General features: G+C 39.5%; 1 protein-coding gene across 1 annotated transcript; it reads left to right on the forward strand.

Moving 5' to 3' along the window:
- Positions 1-3,811: 3,811 nt before the first annotated feature.
- si:cabz01068815.1 (solute carrier family 51 subunit beta) lies at positions 3,812-12,148 on the forward strand. The gene is made up of 6 exons (XM_017699540.2): positions 3,812-3,863; positions 5,021-5,084; positions 7,198-7,569; positions 8,706-8,822; positions 11,510-11,600; positions 11,755-12,148. The coding sequence occupies exons 2-6, from the start codon at positions 5,045-5,047 to the stop codon at positions 12,038-12,040; spliced, it is 906 nt and encodes a 301-aa protein (XP_017555029.1). The 5' UTR covers positions 3,812-3,863; positions 5,021-5,044; the 3' UTR covers positions 12,041-12,148.
- The last annotated feature ends 905 nt before the right edge of the window (positions 12,149-13,053 follow it).

Consider the following 13,053-nt stretch of genomic DNA (forward strand, 5'->3'; position numbering starts at 1 on the left):
CCCAGCCATGACTTTATGGACCTTGCTTTGTGCACTGGGGTGCAGCCATGCTGGAACCGAAAAGGTTCTTCCCCAAATCGTTCTCAAAAAGCTGGAAGGATAGAATTGTACAAAATGTCTTGTTATGCTGAGGCATTAAGATTTCCCTTCACTGGAACTAAGGGGTCTAGACCAACCCCTGAAAAACACCCCATAACATTATCCCTCCTCCACCAAACTTTACCCCTGGCACAGCACAGTTGGAATCAATACTGTAGCTCCTTCATTCAATACAGTAAAAATAAGAATTGACTAAAATGCCTTATGTTAATATTTCCACTGTCAGTTTATGAGACCATTGAATAATATAAAAGTTATTTCAAATAGAAGCTTTGTGTTATAATGTTCTGATATAAATATACTTTTTCACAGTATCACACTTTAGCACATAAAAATAAAAAATTAAATAAATAAATTCTGTAAAATAACATGTGACCTGCAGGCCATTTGGTCAAATTCTGAGTAGTCACCCTTAAAAGGGAATCCAACATTTTTTATAAATTTCTGCACATTTCAATCACTGAAATATGTAAACAAATCATTCAATCAATAACTGTAGAGAAGCTAAAACATGATTTCTTTACAGTGGTGCTGGGGTCATGGTATCTACAAAGCAAATATAGCCATTTTATTTACTACCCAGAATGACCTGTGAACCCACACGTCTTTTTTATATGTATTTGTTTTTATATGTAATGTTGATGATAGCAAAATGGTAGTAGATCAGTTTTTTTTGCCTCGCAATGCCCTCCATGTACATCTCTGCAAGAATGGATATAAAAAAATACATTTTATCTCAAAACCAAACAGTGTTGTAAGAATCAGTGAATGCATGCATTATACTCAGTTAATGTACCCATATATGTTTCATGTAACACCTTTCTATAGCGGAGCTTTTAGAGACATAAAATGCTTCTTACATCTCACTGATTCTTTTATGCTGAAATTTTGAAAAATCTGTGAAATTCTCCTTTTAGTTCCTCAGGCATCACCCTTACTGTGGAGAATACTGAGTCAGTAAGTTTCAGTAAGTGGAGGATTTCACACCAAACCACCCCGAAGTATAAAAAAAGCTGAGCTGAACCTGAGATTGCATCAGTTTTATGGCTCTATGTGTACAGCGAAAGATTACTACTTCTCTGGCATGAGGGATTATCAATATTAAAACAAGGCCTGTTAGATTGGAGAAATATTTGATTGAACTCCATTCATTGACAAAAACATCCATCCATTTTCTAAGTGCCTATCCCAGCACTCTTCGGGCGGAAGGCAGGATACACCCTGGACAGGTCGCCAGTCCATCGCAGGGCAGACAGACAGACACAGACACTTACACCTAGGGGCAATGTAACATGTCCAATTGGCCTGACTGCATGTCTTTGGACTGTGGGAGGAAACCGGAGGAAACCCACGCAGACACGGGGAGAACATGCAAACTCCACACAGAGAGGACCCTGGTCGCCCGGCCGGGGAATCAAACCCAAGCCCTCCTCGCTGTGAGGCGACAGCGCCCCACCATGCCACCGTGCCACCAAAAACCATTGACAAAAACAGATGAAGTCAATTCCATTCAATAATTTTGATTGTAAAAGCCAAGGCATAGGCTGCCTCTAAAACCGTATACTGCCATAGTAGATAGTACAATTATACAACACTTAGTTCCGGCCATGCAAGCTGATTGGTTGAGAAGCGTTCTAACCGTACTGATATTTCGCTGAAACATCAGATATTTCACAAACACTGTATCACTCTGCTAAGATACCGTTGCTAAGCAACAACTTTGACAGCTGTAGGAGATGCTCAAGCTATTTAAACGTTTTTACTTCTTACTTTGTGCACGCTTTGAAGATTACATTTGACCGACAGCCGTTCAAACTATGAAGATGGGCCTACACTAAATTCCCAAAACTGTCACTTGGAGAACAGAGAACAGAGAGCTGTGCAGCAAGTGGGCGGAGTTCATTACTCTGACGTAGCAACAAGCTGCTTGTTAAGGAACTGTAAATTGGCAGAAGGAATTGCAAACATTAAAACATATTAAACGCCATTCACAGCAGTTTATTCGTTTATTACTTTATTATTTAACTGTTGTATAAAAGCAATAGAACACTCGAGGTTGTGTGTTATCACTACAATGATCTACAGCAACCAAATAACAGCCATGATTTCCGAGATTTTGTGATAACACACTCCCTCTCATGTTCTATTGCTTAAGTATAGAAGCGCACCACCAGTAGACGTCCATTCATTAGTGTATCATGTGCAGTATTATGCTGTATTGTGCAGTAGTATGTGACTTTGGGCGCAGCTACAGAGAAGGACATCTGGCAAGCGTAATGAGTACAAGCTTAATTATGTTGACCTTATGACTTTAGCTGATTGACAGGGAGTGGCCTGTACCTGATGCTCAGCTCCTTCAGGTGGGTGTGTCTACACTGGCAATGTTGTTTTATTTTAAGCCAAATATCATCATATTTGAACATTTTACATTTTACTTTGTATTGCACTTTATCGAAAGTAAAACACAGTCCAAGGTTCAAGTCGACCACATGCCTGGAATAAAGTAACTGATTATATCTGGGACTCCGAGCACTAACTAAAGCACAATTAGTAACATATGGCTTTGTTTCTTCTCTTCTTTCATTCATTTTTCCAAAGTGTTGATTGTGTTGAATCACATATTTGATGTTATTACACTGCACATCTTTTATTTGAGGGGGAAAATGAATAATTAAATGAATAAAATGAATATTAAAATGAATAAAAAAAAGTCTGAACAAGTTTCTGTTTCTTTCTTGATCCCAGTTTCACCCTTTAAACTCTAAAGGTCCACATGGGGGTCCTGCTCCTCACTCTCACTAGAGAACCTTTATTTTACAACCCTATTTTCAAAAAAAGGCTGCAAAATGTAAATAGTGTTGCTGACATCAAATTCAAAATGGGCATATATATTCAACATTTAACACGTTGTACTATTTTCAATTTAATATAGGATTTCAATGATCCTTGCCTTCTGTTCTTATTGACATTTTGCACAGCGTCCCAACTTTTTGGAAAAAGGTTGTAGTTTCATAATCAAATGACAAGCTTTAGGATAATGATTGGCCCAGAATTCCAGCTATTCGTTTTGATAGTGGCTATATATGAAATGCCAAGACCGAAAAAACAAAGTTAAAGCCCACAATATCTTTGTCACTTTACACACAGCAAATGACCCAGAGGTCATTCACCTTGTGTGGCACGAAGCTCTAGCCATAAAAGAATAACGACTAACATGAGCAAACATCGCTGCATGTGCCCGGTGTTTGACCGCTGAGTCAGAAACCCTTTTTCCTCCTCTCCTCTGATCCATTACTGACAAGGCTAATCAAACACTGACCAAAAAGCCTTGATCAGCGGCCTTGCAGATTCAGAGAGAAGAGCACTAACAGCACCTAAAGGGACGATGACTGCAATCATTTTCATCAGCAGGAGGCCTAAATCAGGGTTATAAAGCACCTTTTTACAGTAACATACAGCATAGTATAAACTTTAACAGGGACTGTACAACATTTTCACAACACATTAGACCAACACAGTTCTGTCCTTCACGTTACAATAATTGTGTTTGTGTAACATTTTTCATTGATTTAAATCAAGCAAATCCAGTGCAGGCTGTGAAATTACCCTCTAGGGAGTGAATGAAGGACATAAACCACACAATAAAATGGGAAGAATTCAACTGAATAAATCTCCTCCCACTTGAACTTTGGAAACGGTGTGGGTTGAGGACGCCCAGCGTGCATAAACTTCTTCATACCTGTCCCGTGAGCTGTGCGCTGTGGGTGAGTAGCACCTCTTTACCTTTTCATTATGCATTATAATGACTCTGATAAGGCTAAGTTGTAGATAAGCAGGGGCCTGCTTATGTTTTCACTGACGTTTTGGCATAGCTGTGTTCATTTAGATGTGTGATAAAAGCTGAGAATGATTTGAATAGCAGGTTTGTGCCATTTACATCAACATCTTACAGCACAGGCTTTTTATTCAGTTGTTATTCAGTATACTATGAAGTATCTGATAACTTCTATGAAGCTAAAATATAAGTTGTGTAGTTGTGACACTGAGGAACTGAAGGAGTTTTAAAGTGCTTATCTGTTGGGGCGTCTGACAAGTTTTATGGACTTTGAGTGAATTCCTTCATCTTTTTTGAAAGTATAATTTTTGCTGTATATACAGTGAAGGTTCAGAAGTTTGGAATCGATGTTCAAATACGTTCAAATACAAATACAAAATATGTTTTTAACAATATGAAACCAGTTTGGTTGTAGTAAAGTGTATGAAATGGTTCAAAAGTAAGTGGAAATCAAATCTCAAGGGAGATGACTGATCATTTTCTTCATTTCTTGTTTGCAGAATTCTTAAAAAGTAAAATAAGCAAATAGTTTGTAATATTTGTAATATTTGTGTCTACACTTGTACTGCGTATAAAATAACAAAAATGACGTTTAAATGGAGGAAAGTACAGAAAATCAGAGAAGTGTATATATTTTTATAGGCAACCAACAAGCTGTAATTTGACCAGGGGTGTTCAAACTTTTGGATACAACCGTACATACATTTATGCATGCATTAACTATATAAAGCTGAAATTAAATGACTGCCTGATTTAAGTGAATCAGTTATTAGATGAAAAGTTTCGTTATTGCACTGCCTTGCCTTCTGGATAAACAGCTGTGCTATAAAGTACAGAAAAGGAGGAAATGTTGTAATAACATGTTGTTAGCTGTAATATTGACACTGAGATTTTTGTGGACTTATGCATGAAATGAACATGCTGAAATCTGCCTGCCTGATAGCCCAGGATCAGTTAGAACAAGTAGAGTGGACCAAATAAAGGTATAAACCCTTAGGTTGATGCGTATTGATGACAAAACTCTGAACAAATCAATGAGGCAAATTCATGCTGTACTTACTGTGCTTTCCTGTGTAACGCTGACAGACTCTGATTGTTCCCGTTCAAGAAATGTTGTGGCTGTGGGTGGCGCTGTGCCTCACGTGGCAAGGTAACGTGGCATAACAAGGTTCTCAACTGTTTACATGAGCTAAAATAACTTCATTTATTGTGATGTTTGGCTTAAAATGGTTTACACATACAGAATGTAATGTAAATGTTCTAGAATTTTATAATGTATATTTGTAATACATTTTAGGGCACAAGTTCAATTTACTAACCATATTTAAATGGTTTCAAGGTGAAGGTAGGGTTACATCAGGGATCAGCTTTGAGCCCCTTCTTGTTTGCAATGGTGTTGGAAAGGTTGACAGATGAGGTCAGGCAGGAGGCTCCATGGACCATGATGTTTGCAGATGACATTGTAATCTGTGGTGAGAGTAGAGAGCAGGTGGAAGAGAATCTGGAGAGGTGGAGGTTTGCACTGGAGAGGAGAGGAATGAAGGTCAGTAGAGACAAGATGGAATACATGTGTGTGAATGAGAGGGAGGCAGGTGGAAAGGTAAAGATGCAAGGAGTAGAGGTCGTAAAGGTGGATGACTTCAAATATCTTGGGTCAACCATCCAGAGCAATGGACAGTGCAGAAAAGAGGTGAAGAAGAGGGTGCAGGCAGGATGGAGTGGGTCTAGACGGGTGTCAGGGCTGATGTGTGACAGAAGGATAGCAGCAAGAGTGGAAGGGAAGGTTTACAAGACAGTTTTGTTGGGAGTGACAAGGATGGACAAGATTAGAAATGAGCAGATCAGAGGGACAGGGAAGGTGGAGCAGTTTGGAGATAAAGCCAGAGAGGCCAGGATGAGATGGTTTGGAAATGTGTTGAGGAGGAATAGTGGATATAATGGTCAAAGAATTTTGGAGATGGAGCTGCCGGGCAGAAGGAGAAGACGTAGACATCAGAGAAGGTTTATGGATGTAGTGAAGGTGGACATGGAGATGGTTGGTGTAAAAGTAGAGGAGGCAGTGGATAGGGCAAGATGGAGGCAGATGATCCGCTGTGGCGACCCCTAAAGGGAGCAGCCGAAAGACGACGAAGAAGAAGAAGAAGAAGAAGAAGAAGAAGAAGAAGAATACAAGGACAACACTTTAAATTTTGAAACGGAGAAATTTTATTCCTTTTTGAAAAACCTGTCCATTTTGAATTTGATGCCAACAACACATTCCAATAATGGTGGCCCGGGAATGTTTTTCACTGTGTTTCATCACCTCTTCTTTAAACAACACTCTGGAAGTCTGTGGGAACTGAGGAGACCCTGCTGTAGTTTTGAAAGTGAAATGTTTTCCATGCTTAACATAGGATTTCAGCTGCTCAACAGCTGCCATTCTGGGCCTCCTTAGATATATTTTTCATTTCATAGTGGCCAAATGTTATCAGTGGCTGACCAGTTTGGGCTGCAGACAGACCAGTTCAGCACCTGTGCTCTTTTAATACAAAGCAATGCTGTTGTAATATATGCAGAAAGTGGTTTGGCATCATCTTGCTGAAATAAGAACTAATGCACCCCTACACCATCATGAATACTGGCTTTTGAAGTGTTCACTGATAACAAGCTGAGTGTTCCTCAGCCCATGCTAATCCCAGTGATTTCCTTTTTTTAATGCAGTGCCACCTGAGGGCCTAAAGATCACAGCCAGCATATAATGGATATTGGCTTTGTCCCTTTAATACAGAGATTTCTCCAGATTCTCTTTTAATGATATTATGTACCGTAGATGATGGAAAGCACAAGTTCTTTGCTATCTTGCATTAAGAAACCTTATTCTCGAATTGTTGCACTATTTGATCAAACTGAAACCCTCTGAGATGCTCTTTGTACCCAATCATGTTACCGACCTGTTGCCAATTAACCACCATGTGTTTTTTTGCATTGCAAAACTTTACCAGCCTTTTGTTGCCCCCATCCAAACTTTTTTGGAACATGCTGTTGGCATCAAATTCAAAATGGGCAAATATTTTGCAGAAAACAAAAAACTTTTTCAGTTTCAGCATTTGATATGTTGTCTTTGCAGTTTTATTTTGAATAAGATACAGGGTTTAAATCATTCTCACATCATTGCATTTTGTTTTTATTTACATTTTACATAGCATCCCAACTTTTTTGGAAATGGGGTTGCTTGTATCCATGGTGGGAATGTATACACACATACACGTTCTGTGTTTATACAGGTGCGAACAGCTTCATGATCCACAGTGCTCTGGAAGGCCTGTGTCTGGAGGACTCTGGCATAGATGCTGGAGTTCAGTTAAGGAGATGCAGTTTGGACTCACAGCTCCAGCAGTGGGTCTGGACAGAGACGTGGTTCCTCATGAATGTAGGTACACAGAAATGCCTGTCTGCCCTCCGTGATGACCCTGTCCGGACAGTTGAATGTGATGGCGAAGACCACCTGAAGTGGCAGTGTGTGAACCGCAGGCTGATCAGTGTGAGCCGTCCTCTGGAGCTCACCGCGGACAGAGGAGAGCTGACTCTGACCAACAGCGGAAAGAATTACATGTGGAAGTCTTTGGATGAAGGCGGCATCTGCCAGGACAGGCTGAGTGAGTCTGAGACGGGACAGTCTCTCATGTATTTGATGTAATATGTTAACATATGGACTGAGGTGTGAATGGTATCCGTTGAAACTTACTAACATGTTTTGCATTCTACTTGAAACACTTGTATTTAAAAAAAAAGGGTTTTAAGTGAAGTGGGCCTTTTATAGTTTCAAAGCCATTACCTACTGAAACATACCCAGCCCATACAGTCCATATAATTAAGCTGGAAAAATCCCTTTTGAATATATTGCTTTTGTGATGTCATGATAACTCAATACATTTACATGTATCTGTCTATTCAAACTACAGCAATTTAGCTCCGCCCAATGATTCTGAAGTTTTAAGGCCTGTTTCAGAGTGGACTGCCTTTTGAATGAGGTGCAATACAGGGCAGCCAATCAGAACAGAGATCATATACATACATCAGTCTTAAAGGAACAATATAACTACCTGTTTAATTCTAAAAAGAGGCTGGTCATCTACAAATAAATTATGACTGATTTCAAGCATAAAACCAAGACAATTTAAAACACATTAGTGAGCCATTAAAGTAAAGTGACTAAAGATCAGCAGATCACCCAGAATGAAGGTACAATCCTAAATCACCTCATGCCTCCTATATCCACATGGATGGTCAATGTGGCTGATTCTAGAAAGGAAGACGATCTAAAATAGTTCATATTATGATGTTATAATCCTTAAGAGAATTATGGATTTAGGCCAGACGGTTAGTAAGTAGGACAGAAGGGTCAGATAAAACAATGGCTAAAGAACAAATAACAGAATGATACCTTATTAAGCTCTAGCTAGAAGCTGCCCTTAATCCTGAACCACACTGCACTAACCAGCAGCAACTCCCCCTACAAAAAAAAAAAAACTAAAGAGTAGAGACCATTCTGTTGGACAGAATGGAGGTCTCTACTCAAAACAACCTGACCTGAGAATGTGACACTTAAGAAGGGGGCTGTTTGAATGACCAAGTCAAAATATCAACCTATATATTCAGTTAAGAAAGCTGCTGACTCTGTTGGACAGAATGGAAATGTGTGGCACAGTTATATTAGGGTCAAACAGTGATTTATTGTATTAAATGCATGATTCATTTTTACATTAAGTTTTTTTTTGTGTTGGCCCCACAGGATCCAGAAGGCAGAGCGAAGGCAACGAGCTTACAGAGGATGAGAGGGACCAAATGGGCACCCCCATGACCCCAGAACAGAGAGAGTATCTCAGGTGGTTTTATCGCTCTGAAGACCGTGAGTATTCTACTTGGCCTAATCATTTAAAACAGTGTATTGATTTTATACACTTTATTTATTTATTATTATTTATTAGGTTATTTAAGGTATATTTAAGATTATTTATTGTTATTATTTTTTATTATTAGGAGGAGTAGTAGTAGTAGGAGGAGAAGGAGTAAGAGTAGTAGTAGTAGAAGTAGTAGTAGGAGGGGGAGTAGTTGAAGTAGGAGTAGGAGGAGTAGTAGTAGAAGTAGTAGTAGTAGTAGGAGGAGGAGGAGTATTAAAAACTATTCCATGGGTCTTTCATTTACCATTTTTCATGGAAACCACTGTCAATGGTTAAAATGAGGTATCTGGGTCCAACCTATCAAAGTAAAGTACATATATACACTCACCGGCCACTGTTCAGTTGCCAGTACACAAATAGCTAATCAGCCAATCACACAGCTGCAACTCAACCATCTCCAGGGTTTACAGAGAACGGTCCGAAAAAGAGAAAGTATCCAGTGAGTGGCAGTTGTGTGGACAAAAATGCCTTGTTGATGTCAGAGGTCAGAGGAGAATGGGCAGACTGGTTCCAGATGATAGAAAGGCAAGAGGAACTCAAATAACCAACCTCTGAGGAACGTTTCCAACACCTTGTTGAAAGTCTGCCACGAAGAATTAAGGTAGTTCTGAAGGCAAAAGGGGGTCCAACCTTTTACTAGCAAGGTGTACTTAATAAAATGGCTGGTGAGTGTGTGTGTGTGTGTGTGTATATATATATATATATATATATATATATATATATATATATATACCTGGGCCAACCAATATACCCAATCATCCACGACTGAGGACATCACTAAGTAATGTCCCTTATTACTTCTAGAGGTTGGAATTTCTGTAGCTGGTTTTGTTAGAGGACGGTTATGGCCAAATCAAACTGATCAAACCCGATCTATGTGGTATATAGTTACAGCTCAGCGGAATCAAGACTCTAGTAACACATAAAACATGGAAAATCAAATCAATCTTTTGCTTTGGAGCTGAAATCATACCAATCCTGAAATCAATCGATCAATCAATTGTTATACCTTTATGAAAAACGCAACCCTCAGATATCAATTGAAATATACTGTATTATCATACAGATTTAGGACAGTCCAACTGCTAATTAGCAAGCCATCCATAACCTGAATGTGGATAAGTAGATAAAATACTAAACTCTGGCAGGCCATTGACCTCCAGGTATTTATCTGCCCAAATTTGCTCTATGGAAATTAATAAAAGTAATATCTATAGTTAAATAATGAAAACATCCAGAAACACAACACTGAGCGGGAGACACACACATCTGGCAAAGGTTTACACGGCCCTTTCCTCTCATTGAAACAGTCATACCAACCCTCCCCATGAGTCATAATCCAAAGATAACAGGCCGTGCATTAGCAAAAACGAAAGTCGTCATAAAGTTGCCATAAACGGTGGTGACTGAACATTTTCTCTGGATTCACACGCTCGTATAACTCTATTTCCCATTGTGAAGTGCTTTTACACATATTCAGGCATTTTTTTTCCCTTTGGGGTTCACTTACAGACACTTAGGCTAAAGAGATTCAAACTCAATTATTCCACACATTTCTTTTGGGAAGTCAGTTAGGGCTTCTACTTTGTTCACTTCAGAGTTTATTTCAAGATGTTTATTACAGCATTAAATTCACCATATCGGATTTTCAGTGGGTCAAAAGTTGACACACACCAAGTTGACTCTCTTTAAACAGCCTGGAAGATACCAGAAATTGATGTAATGACTTTCAGAAACTTCTGATTGGTTAATTGTCATCATTAGGAGTTCATAAAGAGTGCCTCTTTAAAGGCTGCATCTATGGGCCTTTGCAGGTGATCACCAGGACAAAGACCTAGCCCTTTGGAGGAGCATTCTTTGGTCAGATGAAACAAAAACTTTTTGGCCATAATGATCAGTGCTATGCATGAAGGAATAAGGGTGAGGCTTTTAATCCAAAAATACACCATCCCAACTGTGAAGCACGGCAGTGACAGCATCGTGTTGTGAGGGTTGCCTTACCTCTGTATTTCAAAAAAATAGATGGCATCATGAGGAATGAGGATCAGCCAGAAAGCTGAACACAATGGTCTTCCAGCAAGACCGTGATCCTAAGCATTCCTCCAAAGTTGTGACAAAATGGCTTAAAGACAACAAAAGGAACGCTTTGGAAAAGTGTGTCCATGCAAACCTGAGCAAGTTACATTAGTTCTGTCAGGACGAATGAGCAAAATTCTGGCAAAGTATTGTGAGCAACCGATAAAAAAGCATTTGCTCTGAGCCAAGCATTTAAAAGGTAATGCCACCAAATATTAAAAAAAGAGTGTAAACTTTTGACCCACTGAAAATCTGACATAACCCTGTTTTCTAGCTAGTTTTTAAAAGGACCTGTTATGGAAATAAAGTACATACAGTAATTGGCTTAAAACATGAAATGTTTAGGTGTGAAAAATTTTGGCCCAGTTTTCCATGACATGGGTATTAAAGAAACTCCCACAGAAATGCTACCATTGAATGAAAACTGGTGGGGATTAGCACAGGGTCCATTTGCATAGAAATGAGTGGCACCCAACAGTTTCTAAAGTTAGCATTCAGTTTACAGAATGACAGCCAATGTTTAGCATGCTAACAACAAATGGTGTCCCTTTTTTTACAGCAACACCATGGATTTTGGCAATGCTGACCCTGTCTTTCGTGTCTTTGCTGTTGGGTTCTTCATTCCTGGTCATGGGCATGATGGGCAGCAGGTCAGTATTCCAATTAAAAACGTAATGATGTTACAACAGGCTAGCACATAATACTGGGTTTTTAATGAAGGCAGTAAGTCAGAGCGGCTTTCCAGGATCAAAAGGTGCATAAAACCGTTCCTTTTCTGACCTTCACTGTCTTTGTCTACTGCAGAAACAGGAAGAAGATAGCCCAGTACAAAGCTGCTGCTGCAGCTTCTCCCTCCAGTAAACTTGAGATGGAGGAGCTTCAGGTCATCACTCACACCAAGGATGACATGAACTCCCACATTGCCCCAAAGCAGGACAATCACACAGACAACACTGAGCCAACAGGGGTCGACAGTGAGATGGAGGCGCCAAAGCCTGGAGAGGTCATAGTCACTTGGAAGGACGGAAACGTCTCACATCTGTATTCCGATTCTCCAGAGGATGGAGAGGAGGAAAAGATAAATGAGTGATGTGTAAACTTCATCAGAAATCAGACTGATTTCTGACAAGAGATATTAAAATGTACATATTTTAAAATGTTCAGTACACATAAAGCAGTGTTGCCATTTAAAAATGTACAGTACATTCTGTTTTATTTCATAATGGCTGCTGGGTACTGTAGTGCACAAGAAAGATATAAAATCGGGAAGTCTATCGAACCAAGCTGAAGGACAAAACACTGCACTGCAGAATACTCCATAACATGACAAATACATATTAGATTTTAGGTCAGAATGCTTATTTCATAATGGTTGGTTGGTTAGTGTAGTGGTTAACACCTCTGCCTTCTACGCTGTAGACTGGGGTTCAAGCACCCTACACTATACCAATAAGAGTCCTTGGGCAAGACTCCTAACACCACCTTGGCCTACCTGTGTATGATGAAATGATCAAATTGTAAGTCGCCAAATGCCGTAAATGTAAATATTTGAGTGCATCTGAGTGAACCTTACACTGAACAAAACTACACTGAGGAGCCAGGAGTTGGCGGATGCTTTAGTCCAGGTCTGGGAGGAGACCCCTCAGGAGACCATCTGCCACCTCATCAGGAGCATGCCCAGGCGTTGTAGGTTGGTCATACAGGCACGTGGAGGCCACACACAATACTGAGCCTCATTTTGACTTGTTTTAAGGACATTACATCAAAGCTGAATCAGCCTGTAGTGGGTTTTTGTGTGTGACTCCAAATCCAGGCCTCCATTGGTTAATACATTTGATTTCCGTTGATGATTTTTGTGTGATTTTGTTTTCATCACATTCAACTTTGTACAGAACAAAGAATTCAATGAGAATATTTCATTCATTCAGATCTAGGATGTGTCATTTGAGTGTTCCCTTTATTTTTTTGAGCAGTGTATTGAAATGCTCATGACAAAACTAAAAAGTGGTAATGCAATAAATGTAATGTAAGCTGCTGCACAAAAAGTGTTCAGACAACCTTTTTAATTAGTGGATTCAGCTAATCCATCTCCACTGGAACAGC

The sequence above is a fragment of the Pygocentrus nattereri genome, chromosome 15 (genome assembly GCF_015220715.1).
Source record: "Pygocentrus nattereri isolate fPygNat1 chromosome 15, fPygNat1.pri, whole genome shotgun sequence".
Classification (NCBI taxonomy): Eukaryota; Metazoa; Chordata; class Actinopteri; order Characiformes; family Serrasalmidae; genus Pygocentrus; species Pygocentrus nattereri.